This window comes from Corythoichthys intestinalis, chromosome 5 (genome assembly GCF_030265065.1).
Source record: "Corythoichthys intestinalis isolate RoL2023-P3 chromosome 5, ASM3026506v1, whole genome shotgun sequence".
In the NCBI taxonomy this organism is placed as follows: domain Eukaryota; kingdom Metazoa; phylum Chordata; class Actinopteri; order Syngnathiformes; family Syngnathidae; genus Corythoichthys; species Corythoichthys intestinalis.
The window spans coordinates 13,028,907-13,051,432 of NC_080399.1; the positions used below are offsets into that span (position 1 = coordinate 13,028,907).

The 22,526-nt window shown below is 40.0% G+C and overlaps 1 protein-coding gene across 3 annotated transcripts in view; it reads right to left on the reverse strand.

The window, feature by feature from the left end:
- Positions 1 to 640: 640 nt before the first annotated feature.
- LOC130916182 (ELKS/Rab6-interacting/CAST family member 1-like) overlaps positions 641 to 22,526 on the reverse strand; it is a 46,984-nt gene continuing 25,098 nt past the window's right edge. The window contains exons 11-21 of one of the 3 annotated variants that reach the window (XM_057836688.1): positions 20,356 to 20,496; positions 20,102 to 20,242; positions 18,201 to 18,394; positions 15,692 to 15,827; positions 15,502 to 15,633; positions 15,274 to 15,330; positions 14,209 to 14,369; positions 10,909 to 11,056; positions 8,541 to 8,636; positions 5,344 to 5,529; positions 641 to 3,107 (exon numbers count right to left, since the gene is read on the reverse strand). In XM_057836688.1, the coding sequence (XP_057692671.1) occupies positions 2,970 to 3,107; positions 5,344 to 5,529; positions 8,541 to 8,636; positions 10,909 to 11,056; positions 14,209 to 14,369; positions 15,274 to 15,330; positions 15,502 to 15,633; positions 15,692 to 15,827; positions 18,201 to 18,394; positions 20,102 to 20,242; positions 20,356 to 20,496 (1,530 nt within the window). In that variant the 3' untranslated portion in view covers positions 641 to 2,969. Of the gene's footprint in view, positions 3,108 to 5,343; positions 5,530 to 8,175; positions 8,263 to 8,540; positions 8,637 to 10,908; positions 11,057 to 14,208; positions 14,370 to 15,273; positions 15,331 to 15,501; positions 15,634 to 15,691; positions 15,828 to 18,200; positions 18,395 to 20,101; positions 20,243 to 20,355; positions 20,497 to 22,526 lie in introns of those variants that run through there. The other 2 variants (XM_057836689.1, XR_009063238.1) reach the window with 2 other exon arrangements.

Consider the following 22,526-nt stretch of genomic DNA (forward strand, 5'->3'; position numbering starts at 1 on the left):
TGATGATTATCAAGTATTAATGTCATTATCATGTATTAATGTGATAATGTGTTAATTTAATAATTATTATGTAACGCGATAATTATCATGTAATAATGTGGTAATGATCATGTAATAACGTGATACCTCATGTTAAAACGTTATGCAAAAATGTTATGTAAAAAATAAAACTCACAAAAAAAATTGTGATAATTATATAAAATGTGAACATTTATCACTTTGAAACTTTGAAAGATGAATCTGTCTGCAGACTGGCTAACAATTTGAACAATTTGATTAAGTTTTATTTTATTCTTGGGTTGAGACATGGCAAGATTTTAGTTTACTAAGCATCGTGCATGGTGTTAGAATAAGTATGTGTACACTCAGATGGAATTTAAAGTGCATGCATTTCATGTTTTTACATGATAACCATTACATTTTTACATAACTTTTATGTTTTTAAATGATAATTGTCAAGTTTTTACATGATACCATCATGTAAAAACGTGATAACTCATGTATAAATGTGATAGACTTTTTTATCGTGTGGCAGCAATACGCTTTCGCACAAAACCATTGATAGAATAGCACAGTCAAAAAAATGCTTAATTTGCCCCTCTCTCTGTCTCTCAATACTTACATTAAAGGGGACATAATATGAGAATGTCCTTCTTTTTCTTTGTTTTTTTAAACATTTTGTATCGAAATACAATACTACCTCGACTAAGGAGTTTAAATCCTTGGCTACCATTCACGTCTGCAGTCGTCAATGGCAGTGAGTGAGTCAAACACCATTTAAATAGTGACCAAAAAAAGCATAGTATGACTCATTTACAAGGCTTCAAGACCCCTCTTTTTGCGCCTGAGCCAGACAAGCCTCAACACGTCTAATCCCGAAGATCCGCAGCTCTCAGATGAAACTATTTTCCCACCAGCAGCTTGCAGTCCACTAAGGAGGGAATTCGGACTCCCGCGGTCTCCCGGCAACCTCAAACCCGAGTGCTTTCCTGTCCCGAGTGAACAACCAATGAAGCCCTTTGTTTCATCAAAAAAGATTGAGGCATGTAACAGAAGTGTGCTTGTGAGGATCACCTGCAGTAAACGTCTAGATTTTGTGCTCAAGTGTATCCAAATACAGTGGAACATCTAAAGAGGTAATTTATTGGGACTTTTTTGTTTAAACCTTTATAAAGCACAATGAAATTAGAAAAAATGAACTTGAGAGTGATAAGCACTGCAATGACCAGAGTATATTTCTGTTTTTTATTATCTTCGCCAGTAGGTGAAACTTAAGGAATGTGTTTTTTTTTCTATATGTCTGCAGTAGAGATAACCCTTTTATCCATTCTTGAACTATTACCAAACTTGCAGGATATGGTTAAACTTTGAGGTGATGAGTTCAGAGGTCAGAAGAAGAATTTTGCTATGACTTAATAAAAGAATAGCCTATTTAAAGCAGCACTTGGTAACTTTTCAGTTCTGGTCGATTTTAGCGACACCGGTGGACAAAAGCGGTAGTGTTTTGCCTTAAGGAAGACTGATGAGGTCCCATTAAGACCAGCGCTGCGTTTCCAATGCGGATCAGCGCACTCCCGCAAATTATCATTAAATCATCAATTAATCAAAAATCAATTACCCAGCCGCCTGCAGATGGATTAAACAACATTTCTGTTTCCAGTTGCTGTGTGAAGGATGAATAGTAATAAGGGAATGAATCAAGTTGTGGCTAAACAATAGCATATGATGGTTAGCAACCCGTGTGGCTACACCCCTCCACCCTACCTGAACTCGCCACGTGAACGAGTTAAAGACGGGCTTTTTCCCCTCTTCAGACAAAACTTTTTGTTTCTTTTGTTGCTCTGCCATCTTTGCAGAATTCGCGCGAAAGCGTCGACTTCAGTCTTTATAATGAATCGGGAAATGGGGAAGTGACATATAACTTAAATCAGTCAGCACATTTGTAGTTTTTTTGTGTGTTTCAGGGTTCCTGCCACCCTCCTCAAAGTTAATTAGTGCCGGTGAAAGCGATAAAGACCCCCTCAAGATATAAAAGAGGTGTCATTCAACTAGTTGTCAGTCAACATATTATCACAAATGTAAAGAAAATATTTTTATAAAGGTTTATAAGTTACCTAGTGTTGCTTTAACTCAAATTTCCAGGGTAGGTGGTATGATAACAGAAAGGTTCAAAGGTCACAAAATTGCTGCTTTGAATTTGTCTGCTTAGGTGGAAGTCTGCTCCTCTAGTTGATATTATCATTATGTTATATTTTTTTAAGACATTGTATTAAATTATAATTATATTTATCCATGAATACCTATATAAAATAATGATTTATTGAATTATAATTTGAAGTTGGGACATACCCATGTGGACAATGACATTTTGTAGGCAAATCTGACCCAAAATGTGGTCTTTAAGGGGTAATTATTGTTGATCTTTAAATGCCCTCCAAAAAGTCACTTGCTATATAAAGAGTTCAAATGCATTTTAATGTAATCATAATTTATTTTTTCCTTTCAATTGTTAAATCTGCGATGTTACAGCGGCTTGTAATAATGCAAAATACACATTTTAGGGGAAAAAAAACTTTTTGATGAACACGTGGACGTTGTCTTCTACTGTATTTCACTAGCCTAATAGCATAGTTGTCTCAGTGTTATTTGAGTTTTCAGAAAACAAGAAAAATAAATTTGAGTATTTTATAATTCATTTGGTAATAGTATGTTTCTAATCGTTTTTACATTTTAATTCATTTAATTGTTTTACCTTAGAAGTTCCACTGTATCATAAGTACAAGTGTGTAAGTGCAAATCTTATATGGACAATTGTGCTGTTCTCTTAACTAGTGACCTAACACATTTTTGGTTTGGTGGTGAAAAATTAACTAAATATCAAAATAGGGCAGGAAAGCACCCCCAAAAGATTTTTACTCCAGTGGTGCCGCCACAGAGCGCAAGGACAAAACCTGGGCTGCCCCGGTGGGTCAGCATGACTCCTCCAGGGCGTTGACGACCTGCTCTAAGATGTCAGGGCAGCAGTCAGCAATCTGTTGCAGGACACAGTTGGCGTACTCCTGCAACTCGCCGCTCTCCTTCTCACAAAGTTCCAGCTCTTTCTCCAACTGGAGAATGGAAGGAAGAGGGTCAGTAACATATCGTATGATTCCGACAATAAGATGCTACTATTCTCTCTCGCTTGGATCCCGACAGCTTTAATCACAGTGTTTCATGCTTTCTTATAGCATTTAGCATTAGGAGTGTGACAAAATATCGAAATGGTGATATATCGTGATACTTTGTATCCCCAAAGGTTATCGATATGCTCCTGCCAAGAATCGAGATATCGTTTTAAAAAAGTACCAATGTCTAAAAAAAATAAATAAAAAGGAACCAACAAGTTGCTAACAAAATCTTCCACTATAGTAGTGTCTCAGTTAACTCTAAGATTGCATTGACGCTGACGGTGCTCAACGCCCAATCCATTTAGACTAGAAACGTTCGTCCATTCGAAACCAGAGCATTAACAGTCATTCTGTCTGATTTTCTGGGCATTTACAGGTCATTTCCTGTTGAGTTTGAGTAACTGCCTATTACTTTGGGTGATTCCCAGGTCACTTCCTGTTATGTAACTCAAAATAAACAGGAAGTGACCCATAAAATATCCCAAAATCAACAGGAAGTAACTGAAAATCAACAGGTAAATGACCTTAAATGGCCCAAAAATAACTCATGACCTGGCATTGGCTGCCACTGACGGCCATAACCATTCAATCCGTTTGATGTGGGAAGGATGGCAGCGAATGAACAAATATTCATTCACTGCCACCCTCCCAGTTCAAATGGATTGGACGTCTACTAGTGATAAACTCATTCCAATTCACAGCAGAAGCTTGTTTTTCTGTTTATTCTTCATTTGTAGAATATCATTGAATGATTTCCTGACCAATATATCGATAATCGTTGTATCGCCATATCGTCAGATCATCGTTATCGTGAGCTTTGTATCGCAAATCGTATCATATCGTGAGCTACCAAGAGGTTCCCACTCCTATTTAGCATACATTTAAATCATTTTGCTCAGCCTCACAGTGGCGCTGCGGTTTTTGGTACATTCAGAATCTAGAACCCCTAGCGCAAGTGTTTCATGATCCAAAAATACTCTGATTGTAACAACACTCTCACTGAGTGTATTGTTCAACATACCTTTAGCTTTGTTGTCTAGATGTAGCATTCTCATGGCTACCTATGTGAGACGTCTATGATAGTACTAAATAAGAATAATTCAGGATAACCATGTGTGGGTTGACAGATAAAACAAATTTAAGGATAGTCACAAAGTGCTATGCTAGCCAGATTCATTAAGCATTGCGTACGCAGATTTTATCACCGAAAAAGGCTGCGCCTGATGCTTAGTGCCATTACAGGAGAACATCTAGAACATCTAGTTTGCTACGACAAAGCAGCTACGCTAAGTCTACCAGTGAAAGTCGGTAGCTCCGAGCTAATCTAGCATAATTGGGTTTTTTATGAGGACTCTGAGCTGCAAGATATTACATGGTTTATGTTCTGTGTCGACCCTACGCCGTCAATAAGTATTTGAAGCTCTATGAAGAAGTGACGAATTGCGCTGTAGTGCGCCGCCCAGTCACTAGAGGGGTGTACCCTTATCTTTGTGTGGTTTCGCAGGCTTTCGCGGGGCTTCACATAGCACTCCTTGGTTTCTTTAATGTCAGAGACAGAGCAGCTGTTTCTCAAGCTGGAGCTCTTCGAAATCGAAACAGAATTGATTTTATTCTAAATGTTGAAATGCAGGAGATGCAGAAAATGTTTGCGGATGTGGTCTATCTGACCACTGAACCGGTCGAGGCAGAGAACGGGTAAATTTGCCACACTTGTTCACCCACTGAAGGGCATGGACATAGAGATGCACTTTCCAATATTTTTGGATGTCAGCGGGGAAATATTGGACGGCCTTCTTCGCCAAACTGAACCTTTAATTTTACACCAGGTGTGTGGACCAATCACAGTCCGTGCCAATCACATAGCAACATGTCACCTGACGCGTAGTCAGAATTTTTGGGAGGCGCAACAGGCGTAGGGTCCAAGCATGGTACGCCATCGACGGCATCGCCCTGACGCAGAAGCATAACAGCCCCTTAAGAAGTCAAGGCAATATGAATTTTTTCTTATTCATATTTGTAATGACCTGGGTTTTGTGGTTTCAAAATGGCTGTGAAAACACCAGCGGGACTTGTCACACTGTTTGATTGCATATGAATGATAAGGACACAATTGGCCGTGATGATGATGTTAATTTGGTTAGTAACCTATATTTAAAGTAATGTATATTCCCTCTACCTGTTCCCCCGTCATCTTCAGGAGCTCATCCTCCCAGTCGTCCGGGTCGCTGCGGTGGTAGTGGGCGGGTGGGGTGAGTTGGCTGAGGATGCTCGGGTCACGGTCGTGGCATAGGTCGGTCAGGTGGGCGATGTAGAGCTTGAGCTTGCTGCGGTTCTGGCACAGAGCTACAACAGGGGCTATCATCTGTGGCCAGAGGGAGACAGGAGAAATATGTTGTATTGCTGCAAACTGAGTGTCGTCCTGTTCATTTATGATAATTTATGGAGCCAGAACACTTATATGAAAATAAGACATATTTAAAACAAAGGGTACCTAGAATTCTGGGTTTTTTTAATTAAGAAAATGCACTCATTTATAATAAAACAATGCCTACATACAAAGTTGCACCTTGCAAGTCTTCTCATTTCGCATCTTTGTGTTTGGCGTAGCATGTGAAAGTATTACAGTGACAAAACTACGCCATTTATTTGTTTTCGCTTCACTCTCGTGGCAGCCTAGCTGAAGCTTATGCCTACAGTGCCTTGCAAAAGTATTTGGCCCCCTTGAACCTTGCAACCTTTCGCCACATTTCAGGCTTCAAACATAAAGATATAAAATTTTAATTTTTTGTCAAGAATCAACAACAAGTGGGACACAATCGTGAAGTGGAACAAAATTTATTGGATAATTTAAACTTTTTTAACAAATAAAAAACTGAAAAGTGGGGCGTGCAATATTATTCGGCCCCCTTGCGTTAATACTTTGTAGCGCCACCTTTTGCTCCAATTACAGCTGCAAGTCGCTTGGGGTATGTTTCTATCAGTTTTGCACATCGAGAGACTGACATTCTTGCCCATTCTTCCTTGCAAAACAGCTCCAGCTCAGTGTGGTTGGATGGAGAGTGTTTGTGAACAGCAGTCTTCAGCTCTTTCCACAGATTCTCGATTGGATTCAGGTCTGGACTTTGACTTGGCCATTCTAACATCTGGATACGTTTATTTTTTAACCATTCCATTGTAAATTTGGCTTCATGTTTTGGATCATTGTCCTGTTGGAAGATAAATCTCCGTCCCAGTCTCAGGTCTTGTGCAGATACCAACAGGTTTTCTTCCAGAATATTTGGCTGCATCCATCTTCCCGTCAATTTTAACCATCTTCCCTGTCCCTGCTGAAGAAAAGCAGGCCCAAACCATGATGCTGCCACCACCATGTTTGACAGTGGGGATGGTGTGTTCAGGGTGATGAGCTGTGTTGCTTTTACGCCAAACATATCGTTTTGCATTGTGGCCAAAAAGTTCAATTTTGGTTTCATCTGACCAGAGCACCTTCTTACACATGTTTGGTGTGTCTCCCAGGTGGCTTGTGGCAAACTTTAAACGAGACTTTTTATGGATATCTTTGAGAAATGGCTTTCTTCTTGCCACTCTTCCATAAAGGCCAGATTTGTGCAGTGTACGACTGATTGTTGTCCTATGGACAGACTCTCCCACCTCAGCTGTACATCTCTGCAGTTCATCCAGAGTGATCATGGGCCTCTTGGCTGCATCTCTGATCAGTTTTCTCCTTGTTTGAGAAGAAAGTTTGGAAGGACGGCCGGGTCTTGGTAGATTTGCAGTGGACTGATGCTCCTTCCATTTCAATATGATGGCTTGCACAGTGCTCCTTGAGATGTTTAAAGCTTGGGAAATCTTTTTGTATCCAAATCCGGCTTTAAACTTCTCCACAACAGTATCTCGAACCTGCCTGGTGTGTTCCTTGGTTTTCATAATGCTCTCTGCACTTTAAACAGAACCCTGAGACTATCACAGAGCAGGTGCATTTATACGGAGACTTGATTACACACAGGTGGATTCTATTTATCATCATCGGTCATTTAGGACAACATTGGATCATTCCGAGATCCTCACTGAACTTCTGGAGTGAGTTTGCTGCACTGAAAGTAAAGGGGCCGAATAATATTGCACGCCCCACTTTTCAGTTTTTTATTTGTTAAAAAAGTTTAAATTATCCAATAAATGTTGTTCCACTTCACGATTGTGTCCCATTTGTTGTTGATTCTTGACAAAAAAATTAAATTTCATATCTTTATGTTTGAAGCCTGAAATGTGGCGAAAGGTTGCAAGATTCAAGGGGGCCGAATACTTTTGCAAGGCACTGTACGTCAAATAATTCTGGTGAGCTGCAAAGATCAAAATCAATACATAAATAAGAATATCAATCAAGCCACAATTTGTAACACAAACAACTCTGAAGTCAAGGTACAACTTTATTTTGATGGGATTTTCTTTTGACTTTCAACTTAACATTAACATACTATTCTATTTTTTGAAGTGAGTGTAAGAAGGAAGTACCGTGCCGACTTCATTTATACTGTCTCATCCGCTTTTATACGAGCCGAAATCTCTGCGATCAGTGAGAATGAAATCAAAAGAGGACCCTAAAATTGTGAAGGATTTTTAAAAGTGAAAAAATAACAACAACATGAATAACCGAATGAAAATATGATTTCTATCAGTGTCAATACTTGTTTCGTCAACGAGTCAATTTACTTTTAATGCAAAAAGTTTAGTGTTCTGACACCATAAATAGTGAGAAGCGTCATTTTAGGAAAACCATGCAAAACCATGATGTTCTGTATACTCAGCTTGCGCATGCAGACATAAGTAAATAACAAAAAAGCAATTGAGACCAGCCAACATAACAATGAGCACCAACTCTGAGGGAAAGAAAATTCTCCGATGGATAAACACCAAAACAACAAATGAAGAGGAATAATACAGGAAGTAAAAGGTGGAATTTTGAAACGACAAATGATAAGACAGTGTTTGTTTTTTGTTTAGACGCGCTCACCCTTCCGAACAAAATGGCAGACAGTGAGAGAGATAGAGAGGGGGGCGGGCACAATGTTGGCTATGCCCAAATACCCTCCTCATCGTCCTGTTAGGCCATAATATAAGCCAGGCGCAGCGTAAGAGAGGAACATTTGGTTAGTGTGTATTATCGGCACACAACATTTAATCTTAGGTAATCAGAAAAGAGCAGTCAACTCATTGGCTGCCATTGACGGCGCTAGACGTCCAATCGTTGGACGTCTAGCGCCCTCAATAGCACGCAAACATTTATACATCAACAGTTTAAATACACTGGGCGTTTATTCTTGCTATGAGTGAAGGAGAAAGAACAATTTAGCCATTATCAGAGGTTGAGTACTCTACCTGGTCTGGGGAGGGCTTGTGGTTTGAGTGGTCGGGGGCCGTCTTCAGGTGTTCGTCCTCATAATTGTCTGCCATCAGCTTCATGCGGTTCTGAGTCTTGACCAGAAAAAGACACAAACACAGTTCAAAATATTATTTTATTTGATAACATTTGCTTCAATAGCACTGAAACGCGATTATTCACTGCTACTTTTTTTTGTACCGAAAAAAGTCCACCCCATTTAAACAGTTTCCAATTTCAATTTTGTATTTCTTTTCAGTATAAAACATGGTCAACACACCAAATATAGTACATGTATACAAATTACCCTTCGACTGCAATACCAAATGTAGCAGGAAATCCATAACCCAAGTGGAATTAGTGATATAATTTGGTCAAATCTTGCTTGAACTGTCTGAAATTTTTAGGGCTGTCAAACGAACAGATTTTTAATCGCGCTAATCACAGCTTTAAAATTATTTAATCGGAATTAATCGCAATTCAAACCATCTATAAAATATGCCATATTTTTCTGTAAATTATTGTTGGAATGGAAAGATAAGGCACACGACGGATATATACATTCAACATACAGTCATAAGTACAGTATTTGTTTATTATAACAATAAATCAACAAGATGGCATTAACATTAACATTCTGTTAAAGCGATCCACAGATAGAAAGACTTGTAGTTCTTAAAAGATAAATGTTAGTACAAGTTATAGAAATTTTATATTAAAACCCCTCATGTTTTCGTTTTAATATAATTCATAAAATTTTCAATCAAAAAATAAACTAGTAGCTCGCCATTGTTGATGTCAATAATTACACAATGCTCATGGTGCATAAAATCAGTCGCACCAAAGCGCCAGCAGAGGGAGACAAAAAACACAAGTAACAAGTGGACATGACACTGCTGTCATTTTAATCTGTTTGAGCGGGGCATGTGCGTTAATTGCGTCAAATATTTTAACGTGATTAATTTTTTAAAAATTGATTACCGCCCGTTAACGCGATAATTTTGACAGCCCTAGAAATTTCATATTTTAATATGAACTGAGCTGCCAGACAACCTTCCACATTGAGCAGGTTATTTAAAGGGGTGAAAAAGGACTGAAATTTGTGTGCTCTGTGAAAACATTTGAACTAAGTTGATGAGGAGTGTCTTATTCATTTTTGGCATATTTATCCGGAACTGCGCGGGGAGGGCTGTGCTGCGCTCGCTCCCACTCCGGTTGGCTGGGGCGGTGCCAGGACCCCCGTGGCGGCCCCTGTGCAACTTTTCTGCCGGACTATCACACATCGGAGTGGGCTCATGCATGACTAGGTGCAAATACGCACATTCAGGTAAATTAGATTGTCGGCGCCAGGATTAGCAACCGGGTAGCATAGAGTCGGATGTCAACCTATCAACACTTTGCCTGGCACAGCCAAACTATTCTCTGTGTATTTTTCAAACACTGTGAGAAATAGTCTGGGACCCAGCCCATTAACGGCCTGTCGAGCAAGGTACAAAATCAACCGTCCAATCAGATTCGTTTATTTGCGTGACGTGTTCTTAACGAGTAACGTCACTCTTGTGCGCCGAAAGTCGTCTCTACAACAACACAGATGGTGAACGGGAGAGCCGAGAATAAGTTCCAATCCGCGGTAAAACCAGTTTTAAATTACCAAAAACACATCGAAACAAGCCACTGACAACAGTCAAGATGGCTCGCGCTAGCCATGTTTAATAAACTTCTCCATTCTCCGCTCACGCTAATTACTTGTCGCTTTAACAACGTCATGTCTGCCCGTCGCTGATTGGTCCAATCCACTGTCTGTTTGCTGTGTCTTGCTCCGCCCCTCGGAATTTGATCCGCCGGATGGTTGCCAGACTCAAACGCTGGAACAGTGGTGAGTCTGGTATACCAGGCAAATCAACACTTACAAGTGATTTTCATAATACTGGGTTCCCCACCTCACATTTCCGGGAATGTGTAAGCTCCACCGTGCCTAACAATCTTTCTTTTTGACTTACCTTCCCTCCTCTTTCTCCCCGGTTACAAGGCCCCCCTGGTGTCAACGGGTAAATACAATTAGATTACGATAGCACCACTATGTTCTTAGGTAGCATAGGCGTTTAATAATGTACATTTTTTTGTTGTTTGTTCTTTTCCTCTTCTGTTTCCCTTCTTTCTGTCCCTCCCTGTTTGTTGCTTTCTCCAAATAAATAAAACAAAATGAACAACCACAATGGGACTATATAAAACTCCCATGTGGCACATTAAAACTGTTCAAACCATAAGAACACTCAGATTTGCATTCTCAATGTCTAAGCAGCTGAAAAGGACAGGTTAAATAAAAATTCTAATAATAATCCATGTTATTAAATTTGTTCCTCTCACCTGTTGCTTTAGCTGTTGCACCAATCGATCTTTCTCCCTCTTCAACAAGGACACTTCATCCTGGGTCTTTTTCTTCTTGGAGGACGACAACTCCAGCAGGGCTATGTTGGCATCCTTCTCACTGATTGCAGCCAACAATGCCTCCTGTCTGTTGAGGAAAAAACAAGAAAACCTACTTAACACTAGGTCTGGGACGATCCGCTTTCGTCACGATCCGATCCCGATACCTGTGTGGCGATTTGATACGCATTGCGATACTTCAACTATGGCAACATATTACCTTTTAAAATTTGTTAGGTTTATACAAACGCAATGATGCGGCGTCTTTCAAGTATTGCGCTCCCAGGCTTCTCTGGCAACAACAAAGCCTCAATAGCTGTCACTAATTGTTAACTTTAACAAGCATTCTCGAGCGCACTGTGGACTAAGAAAAGCAGCAGGATAGAGAGTGATCAGATCGGGACATCTCTAGTTGCGTTGGCGCAGCACATTAGAAGTATCTAAAGTATCGATAATCATAAAAAAAGTAGCAATACTCAGATCGTGACATAAAGGATTGCGATATATCGCCAGATATTTTTCCCAGCTCTACTCAACACTCTCTCTCCCAATTCATATGAACAGAACGTCTATTGTCGTCAATGGCACAAGCTGGTTTGCCATACATTGAACTACAGTAGTATGAAAAAGTATCTGAACCTTTTGGAATTTCTCACATTTGTGCATAAAATCACCATCAAATGTGATCTGATCTTTGTCAAAATCACACAGATGGAAAAAAAAAAACTGTCTGCTTTAATAAAACCACCCAAACATTTATAGATTTTGATAGTTTAATGAGGATACCATGCAAACAATACCAGAAGGGGAAAAATAAGTGAGGCTTATGCCTATGGAGACTTAAAGAGCAATCGAAACCTATTTTTATCAAACAATTTAAGTCAGGTGTGTGCCCAATCACTGATGAGTGGTTTAAAGCTGCCCTGCCCACTATAAACACACCTGGTAAGAATTGTCTTGATGAGGAGCATTGTCTGATGTGCATCATGGCTCGGTCAAAAGAGCTGTCTGAAGACAGTTGTTGATGTATATAAAGCTGGGAAAGGATACAAAACCATCTCAAAAGTCTGGATGTTCATGAATCGACAGTCAGAGAAGTGTTCTACAAATGGAGAGAGTTTGGCACTGTTGCTTCTCTCCCAAGGAGTGGCCGTCCACCAAAGATGACGCCAGGAGATCAGCGCAAAATACTCACAGAGGTAAAAAAGAACCCTAGGTTGTCTGCTAAAGACTTACAGAAATCACTGGCACAGTCAAATATCTATGTGTACACATCAACTACATGTAAAACTATGGCCAAGAATGGTGTTCATGGGAGGACTCCATGGAGGACATTGTTGCTCGTTTAATGTTCGCAAAAAGGCACTTGCACACTCCACAGATGTTTTGGCAAAATATTTTGCGGACTGATTAAACCAAAGTTGAATTTTTTGGGGACTAACACACAACGTCATGTGTGGAGAAAAAAATGGAATAGCTAACCAACATCAACACCACATCCCCACCGTGAACCATAGTGGAGGGAGCATCGTGATTTGGGGCTGTTTTACTATCTCAGAGCCTGGACAACTTGCAGTCATTTATGAAAGAATGAATCCAAAAGTTTATCAGGAAGTTTTGCAGGAAAACCTGAGGCTGTCTGTCAGGCAGTTGAATATAAAAAGAGGATGGATGCTGCAACAAGACAATGATCCAAAACACAGAAGTAAATAATCTTCAGAACGGTTTCAGAAGAACAAAATACACTTTCTGGAGTGGCCAAGTCAAAGTCCAGACTTGAACCCCATTGAGATGCTGTGGCGTGACCTAAAGACAGCGATTCATGCCAGACATCCCAGGAATCTGACTGAACTCCAGCAGTTTTGTAGAGAAGAATGGGCCAAAATTAGTCCTAATCGATGTGCCAGACTGATCTGCAGCTACGGGAAGCGTCTGGTTGAAGTTATTGCTGCCAATGGGGGCAGGGGGCACAAAATATTAAATGTGATGGTGCACTTATTTACCCCCTTCTGTCATTGTTTGTATAGACCCTACCCACGTGACGTCACAACTCCTTCCTCCTGACTGGTGCCGCCCAATTGTCCGTCAACACATCATGTTTACCTGTTACGGCTACGTACATTCCTCCTATTTACGACGTGTTTTTCTGCTCGTTAACATTAATAATCAAAATGGTGAAGGCGTGTGTGGCGGTCGGTTGCAATAACAGAGAAGATAGACGGAGAAGACGGAGAGACTTGGAAGTTCTACCGGATTCCGAGAGACCCGGAGAGAAGAGAGCGAGATGGGCTGCTGCAATTCGACGAGAAAACTGGGCTCCAAACGATTACCACAGATTATGTAGTAGTCATTTTATATCTGGTAAGATGCATTTAATATATATTTAGAGGGTTTTGGGCTGACAACCACAATTAAGATCATTGCTAGGCTAATCGCCGACAACATACACGTATGTATGTAGTGAGAGTGCTATCGCTAAACCATATAAACATTAAAAGCCCTAACTCCATTGACAAACGACAGGAAATACATTAGACTTGACAGTGGATGTTAGCAATAACTAAAGATTTTGAATGGAAAATTTCGTAACTCACCTTTCCAAGCACAAGATAGATTCCTGCCGAATTTTCGTGGACGAGGACCTGTTTCACCCAACCAGCAACGAAGTATTTATAAGCCTCCAAGCTCTTAAAGTTTTTCAAACTTTCGTGAGAATAGGCTGATTTTGTGTGGACAAGATAGTTGTACATATCAGGGTAGCTAGCAGATGTCAGGCAAATACGGCGGGGACAGCGGGTCGAAAAACATCGATTTAGGCATCAAATATGGATCTGGCGAATGGATAAACTGAAGCTTTTCCACATAACGCCTTTTATGCAACGCATCAAGTGAGTTTACGGCATCCGAAAGCACCGGGTCTTCCATGAAATGCATTATAAATTGCTCGATCAATTGAGACCATTGATAATACAGACACAAAATGACGGACAAGGGGGCGGAACCATACAGCGAGCACGTGATTTTGTGACGTCGGTGGGTAGGGTCTATACTATCCTCATTAAAATATGAAAACCTATAAAGGTTTGGGTGGTTTTAGTTAAAGCATAGTTTTTTCATCTGTGTGATTTTGACAAAGATTACATCACATTTGGTGATTTTATGCAGAAATGTGAGAAATTCAAAAAGGTTTAGATACTTTTTCAAACCACTGTAGCTTTCTTCCATCAATCATCCCCTTACTTCATTTCTAGCACCTCCTCTAAGTGCTTCCTGCGCTCTGCTCGCAGGGTGGTGAGGTGTGCCTCTTTCTCACATAGAGACTGCTGGGTGGAGGACAGCTTGGCCCGCATGGACTCCAGCTCCTGTTTGACCTTCTCCATGGCACCGAGAAGCTCCTCCATCTTGAAACACACATACACATGTTAGTTTAAAATACACAACAAAAAAATAGAATGTCATGAAGTTCTCTTATAAGACACGGGAACAGCTGATTACTGTGGAGGTGGCGAGTGAAGTAGCATTCAGTGATGGTTAAAGTTGTATTTACCTGTTATTTGCTACTTTTATACACACAACAATTAGGTACACCAGCACAAACTGAGTAAATCTGATTGCTCTAGGAAAAGCGCCTTAAAATAAGGCTGGATTTACATCGGGTTCCCAACTTTTTTTTCTCCTCTTGTTGCAGCATGTGATTCACCTCCATGAAATTTGCAGTAAGCACCAAAGGGAGTAACTTTTTGTCTTCTCAAATCCCATAAGCACGTGATTGTTATTGGGTTTTTTTTGCTTTAAGTAGCAGTTGGCAATTAAGCAACAGACATTGCAAGAGGGGAAAAAATCTGAGGTTTCGTTTTAGGCATATTGTCCAGCCCTAGTTTGTAGTTTGAAATACTGATGAGTTATAAAGATTTGGTCCTATTATTTTGAATGTTGACCAAGCTAATATCTAGGACAAAATATTGGAAAATTCATCACACTCCAAACTGCAACTTTGTATACAGGTGCACCTAATGCTGTCTGTTGTTCATAGGTATACTGTCGGTATAAGGTCACCAGAAAGTATTTGCTTTATTGTTAATAATCAACTTTTTAGAAGCAACCAGCAGGTAAACAAACAAGACGACTAGACAGCAACAAATCCAACACAACGCAAAACTGTGTTGACGTCCAATCCATTTCAATGAGCCAAGGAGATCAATGCCTATTGCCTTTCAGGCTGCACATGTGCAGAATCTGTTGCTGTTGACTGTGTTCTGTCATCCCTGAATGGAATTCTCACAAACACGTATACTGGGCTCGTACCTTGGACCACTTTAAGTGGGCGAGGTTGGACTCATGCATTGCATTGAGTGAGTACTTCTGACAGGCGGTGAGTAGCGGAGAAAGAAGAAAGAGAGGGGAAAAAATGACAAAGGAACTAAAAGAAGAGAAAGGGCGGCCAGTAAAGAGGAAGGATGTCAATTCAAAAAAAGGATGATGACCGAGACGCCGGTTTTCCTCCAGATAAGAGTACGCAAACCACGCTTGTACCTGTTTCTCCTGCAGACACCTGGCGGCTTCCTCCTGGGCGAGCACCATCTCGCGCTCGGCGGTGATCTGCACACTCTCTCTCAGGGCTTCCTCCAGCTCTTCTATGCGCTCTGACTTCTGACGCAAAGAGTCCTGTACACAGGTATAGCCGTGTACATTATTGGTACCAAGCTCAATATGTTTGCCTTACCTTCACCTGCAGAGAGCTCTCAGACATGTTGTCCTCACGCTTTTTGGCCTCCTCCATCAGTCGGGCGTTTTTGCTTTTCTCCACTTGCTCCTTGTGCTTCAAAGACGCCACTTTCTTTGTCTGGTCCTTCATCTGCCTACAGAGGGATAAGAAATCAGATGGGTTACTCTTCAACTAGTTAAACCGCAAGACATCATATTTATCATGTGCATCCTTGCAGGGAATCTTGTTTAATAAAGTTTAAAAAAAACACTTTCATTTTTTTTATGTGTAATAGTGGAGAACAACAAAAAATAATTTCCGGGAAGCAGTCATTTTATCAAAGCAGGTACTATTTTAGCCAAGGAAATGAGAGTACGTATTACAGATTTCAAGCCCATCTTCGTGACATCATTAATACCAATTATCACATGCATCTGTGCTCTATTTTGTTGCAGTACAACTGTAAATGAAAATAAAAAGGATATGCATCATACTGGAAAAATTTTCATTTGGCGTTATTTTTATTGGTCTAAAGTAGTATCGATTATTTTAGAAGTCGAATAATTGAGTAATCGGATGAGGAACATAAAAAATAAAAATACCTGAGCAGAGCCTCAAACAGTCCAAAAAAAATAAATAAATGAATGAGGATCTATGTTCAACAAAATAACAATTCGCTAAAGTCCGCTAGCTTAAATGCTATAATACATTTTTTTTTTTTTACAATGCTCTTAACAAATGGTCCAGACACATATTCCCACAAAAAAAAAAAAAAAAAATATATATATATATATATACCTATGAACTAAATTACGAATGCCTTAAAAAAAATTAGCTCAAACAAAAACTTAGCTTATGTTGGTCTTAACAGGGAACAGCTGGATTCGGCCATGTGAAATGAAGCAGACTAGAAGGCAGTGCATCCACCCAAATCAATAAAACTAAATGCAAACACTTTCAAAACAAACCATTACAACGCCACTTTAACTAAACCAATGCTCGAAGCAGCAAAATTTCATTTGAATCTTTTTTTTCTAATCGAATACTCGAGTTAATCGATTTATCGGTGCAGCACCAGTCTAAAGGGCCGTTTACTCTGCAACAGGGGTGAAAACGCAAAAACCTTTCCAGAGAGTCCTATCGTTTACATGGCCATAGCGTTTTGGCGGGCTGAAAACCCCTTGCACAGTGGAAATCTTGAAAGCGATCCCCCCTGTCGTCGCAGTCTAATAAGTTGACAATGCAAAGTGAGTTTTTGATGACAACCGGCTTCAGTACTCCGGAACAATAGGTGGCGATACGCTCCAATATATTTGTCAGTGAAAGGGGTAAAGAGAGGCATTAATGACATTAGTGCATGCAGACAGTCTGACAGTGTATGACAACATGGCTTCAAGTAGCAACCTTGTACACCGCCTAGCTGCGTTCAACATTATTCAAGAATCTAGTCAACTATTCACTACTGTAATTACAGAAACTGATTTAAAGTAGAGAACATTTAGCCTCACCATGTTGTCATTTTACCAGGACGAAAGAGGGAAAGGAATCAAGTTTTGGTGGTGCTGACAAATACACATTAGGAATGCATACTAAATCAGCAAATTGGAGGTTTCATGCACTTTTATGCTTCCGTGTAAACTCAGTTTTCCCCACACATAGTAGTCGTGTCAACGCGGAATTAAAACAACAGCAAAACGCCACTTTTGCGTTATTGCGTAAGATCGTTGTCGTATAAACGTGGCCTGAAACTACAGGTATCGGATCAGTATCGGCTAAATATATCATTAAATTGGATCGAAACTCAAATCCGTATTGTGACATCATTAGGCTTAGTGCTGTGCTCAAGACCCCACTATCCAAGACCAAGATTTGCTGAGGCTAGGACAAGACCAAGACTATAAAGATGTATTTTAAAAATGACAAAAATACATAATTTAACAGGCATTTACAGGGGTGGTGCAATGTTAGTACCACAAAACCGAGAACCAGTAGATCTTTGATTTACCAAGTATTTTTCTTTAAAATCACAGCCAATCCCAGACTGAGACAAGACCAAGACTTTTGGGAATTCATACCAAGACAAGACCAAGACCCTCAAAATGTGATCTCATGACTATGACAAGTTTTGAGAATTACAACAACAAAAGATAATGAAAAAAGTCATGCTTTGACAACAAAATAAATTGCAGTGAACAATGAAAAAGATGATCTGAACAAGTGCAAAGGGAGTAAAATGTACTAACCTGGTTGCCAAACTTTTAGGGTGAAGGATTTCCATTACAAAATAGAAAGCATTAAAAAAGATGAATTTAGATTAGAAGGAAAGCGAAAGAAGACTTTTTCCATTAAGCACTGTGTGTTCCGGTGCTAACCATCTCACCAGCTAAACATGTCAATTTATTCAGCGCTGGTGAAAAGTTTCACTGAATACTGTACTGTATACTGAATGTTCTTTGGCCAATGAGTTTGTGTTCCTTCCGGGACGGTAATGAAAGAAAATTTTATAAACACAGAGAAAAATACCTACCCTTCGAGCTCATTGATCTTCTTGTCTTTGTCATTTTTCTCATTTTCCATTTCCCGCAGGATCTCGAGCAAGCGGTCCACCTCTGCTTGTGCCTTCCCAGAATCCTCTTTGTGGCGGACCACTTCCTGCTCTAGGCCCTTAATGCGCTCCGCCAGCTCAGTGTTGGCTTGAGCTTCCAGAGCCGCATTCTGAGCCTAGTAATGATAGAGGAGCGACAAATCTTATATATGTTTATGAAGGCGTATCATCCTAAGGAGCAACAACATCTTACAGTGGTATGAAAAAGTATCTGAACCTCTTGGAATTTCTCACATTTCTGCATAAAATCACCATCAATGTGATCTGATCTTTGTCAAAATTACACAGATGAAAAAACAGTGTCTGCTTTAACTTAAACCACCCAAACATTTATAGGTTGTCATATTTTAATGAGGATAGTATGCAAACAATGACAGAAGGGGGTAAATAAGTAAGTGAACCATCACATTTAATATTTAACCAATAACTTTAACCAACTTCTTTTAGTTGCAGATGAGTCTGGCACATCGATCAGGACAAATTTTGGCCCATTCCTCTCTACACAACTGCTGTAGTTCACTCAGATTCCTAGGATGTCTAGTATGAATCGCTGTGTTTAGGTTACGCTACAGCATCTCAATGGGGTTCAAATCTGGACTTTGACTTAGCCCTCCAGAACGTGTATTTTGTTCTTCTGAAACCAATCTGAAGTTGATTTACTTCTGTTTTGGATCATTGTCTTGTTGCAGCATCCATCCTCTTTTTAGCTTCAACTGTCTGACAGACGGCCTCAGGTTTTCCTGCAAAATCCGGATAAACTTCTGAATTCATTCTTCCATCAATGATTGCAAGTTGTCCAGGCCCCGAGGCAGCAAAACAACAAAACAAACCATGATGCTCCCTCCACCATGTTTCACAGTGGGGAGGAGGTATTGATGTTGGTGAGTTGTTCAGTTTTTCCTCCACATGACGTTGTGTGTTAAGTCCACAAAATATTTTGCCATAACTTCTGCGGAGTGTCCAAGTGCCTTTTTGCGAACATTAAACGAGCAACAAAGTCCTCCGTGGAGTCCTCCCATGATCACTGTTTTTGGCCATAGTTTTACATAAAGTTGATGTGTGCATAGAGATATTGGACTGTGCCAGTGATTTCTGTAAGTCTTTAGCAAATACTCTATTGTTCTTTTATAACTCTCTGAGTATTCTGCACTGAACTCTTGTAGTCATCTTTGGCGGACAGCCACTCTTTAGGAGAGAAGCAACAATGCCAAACTCTCTCCATTTGTCAACAACTTCTCTGACTGTCGATTAACGAACATTCAGACTTTTAGAGATAGTTTTGTATCCTTTCCCAGTTTTATACAAATCAATAATCCTTAATCGCAGGTCTTCAGACAGCGCTTTTGACCGAGCCATGATGCACATCAGACAATGCTTCTCATCAAGACATTTCTTACCAAGTGTGTGCTTTATAGTGGGCAGGGCAGCTTTAAACCACTCATCTGTGATTCGGCACACACCTGAGTTAAAATGTTTTGTGAAAATTGGTTTCAATTGCTCTTTAAGTCTCCTTAGGCAGATGGTTCACTTACTGATTTTTCCTTCTTCTGTCATTATTTGCATACTATCCTCATTAAAATATCAAAACCTATAAGTGTTTGGGTGGTTTTAGTTAAAGCAGATACTGTATTTTCGGCTGTGTGATTTTGACGAAGATCAGTTCACATTTGATGGTTATTTTATGCAGAAATGTGAGAAATTCCAAAAGGTTCAGATACATTTTCATACCACTGTAACTCCTTCATAGCCATTGACAGCGGTAGACGGCTGGCCTCTCATTCATTTATTGTCATTGGCAACTATGGATGAAGTAGCCATCTTACCCTCTTAAGATGATTATCTAATTTCAGACATTCCTCCCTCTTCTGCTCCAGGGCAATCTCCAGACTTTTTAGTTTTGAGTCCTTCTTTAAGCCAGAGGAAGCTAGCGATGACGCGTGCTCCTTCAGGTCCAAAAGAGACGTCTACGTAAACAAACCAAAGTAGAAAACAAATTATTTCCAGCTTATTAAAGAAACACAGCAACCGTGACTCATCACGGAAGAAACTTGGAAATGTGTGAGTGCTTGTTTGTCACCTCTCTGTCTGACAAGTCTCCCTGCAGCAAGCTGAGCTTCTCCTTTAGCTCTTTCAACTCCTTCTTAGTGCAGTCCAACTCCTCAGTCTTCTCTCGGTCGTCTCTGTCTCGTTGCTCCTTTAGCCGCTCAATGATACGCTCCTACCGTAAACCGTAGAGGAAGTAAAATTAAAAATGCTCCGGACACAAATGTACAAAAATAGATGGTAAACAAGAGTCAAAATGGATGCTAGTTTACCAGCCAATAATAATCGACGAATACTGTAGCTTATCAAATTACCGTCATTTTGGAATTAGGAGATGATACTTTTTCACCTGCTTTGAGTCCAGTGCGGCTTATATGGGAACAGAGTTTTCTTGTTGTGATTTTCGCTGCGTGTACCTTGTAGTCTAAAAACTATGCTTATCACCAACTATTTTTAGTTGATTAATTCCTCCGAGACACAATTGAACTTGAAAGTCTTCTAAATTTTCTTTTTTGAGCCTCTTTAGAGTAAATATTCTCCTATTCAATTTAAAAATTTTTACCTCTACCAGTAAGTGAATCCTATGGAAGGGAGCAGTTATGAATTTGGTTCCGTAGGTCTGTTTGTATCCAAGCAAGTCTATGATCCAAGATAACTCAAGAACAAATAAAAGGATTATTAGCAATTTTGCAGGATATGTTTATAACAGGGTTGGGAACCTCTTGGTACCTCACGATACGATACGATTTGTGATACAAAGCTCACGATAGCGATGATCTCACAATATGGCAATACAACGATTATTGATACATGGGTCAGGAAATCATTCTAGGATATTCTACAAAACAAATAATAAACAGAAAAACAAGCTATCTTAATCCTTCTGTTGTAAATTTATCACTAGTAGACATCCAATCCATTTGAACTGGGAGGGTGGCAGCGAATAAACCCCTCCCACTTTAAACCGGCTCCTGGTATAATTTTGACTATGACGGTAAATTCGGTTTTTTACTGAAACGAAAAAATCAAGTGTTTTCAGCCCGCTTTGACTATGTTTGAGCGCCTTGAAAGGTGGAAAAGCGCTATATAAGCGTAACACCAACCAACCAACCAATGTGTTGTTCGGCTAAGCTCATTCTCCTTTAAGAAAATAGCCAGTGTGCTTATGTGTGAAGTCACATGGCTATCAGGAAATCAAACAAACAGAAGCCCGGTACGCTCCCACTAGCGGCTAACGCTATAAGTGAACGTGATGGAGTCGGATAATAGTGAAACGGCTACTGGTAGCCAGGCCACAGGCATTTCGAGTAAAGCATGAGTCAGCGCTCATAGTGTGGTGTTGGTGCCAAGAAAGAACTTGATGTCGCATGTCTGGAAAAAAATTCGGATTCGAGAAGGATGACGAACCATGGAGCCCATCAGTTTGACAGTCCATTTCATTGACATAGACAACATGTGGGAGCTGTTTCTCAGACGACCACACGGGTAAATTGATCTCTCCGGCCCAGAAAAAAATGCTCTCTGCGCAGGACGTGAAGTCGACATCACCACCTGTGACAGCGGCTCTAAACTTATCGAAGCGGCTGAACTTAACGAGTGGATTGGGCATGGACTGCATCTAGCAATCAGTATGTCGCGTTATTTTTTATCTGTGTATGATTTCTCTGATAGCTTTTATAATGGTATAGCATTCAGCATAAAGTATAATTCAAGAGTGTAGCCTATAATATGACCGTTTAATGGCCACAGCTATTTTTGTGTATGTGCTTGCTTTATTCTGTGTCATTACTGCCATCTTAAAATCAGTTCATTGGCATAAGAGTTAGAGCAGTATAGCTTAATGTGTGTGTGTGGAGGGGGGGGTACATGTGTGCGTGTGTGTGTTCAGAAAATGCTCTGGAAAAAAAACTGAAACCTTGAAGTAAACACTTGTTTTGAGTAATCATGTCACAGCAGCCATTAACAATAAGATGTCTGATACTCGGTCCTCTGTTTGAAGTGCCCTGTTCAAGCCCCTCTTGCTGTAAGTCATTTGTGTGACAATGCCATTTTTGCACAGTGACCATATTGATATTTATAATGTTGTACATTGTTCAAGTCATACAAGCTGTTATAGATGTTCATACTTGAATGCTTATTGTTTACAAGATAGATATTTTTATATACTTAATGTTTACACTGCATGTACAATTGTTAATTATGTTA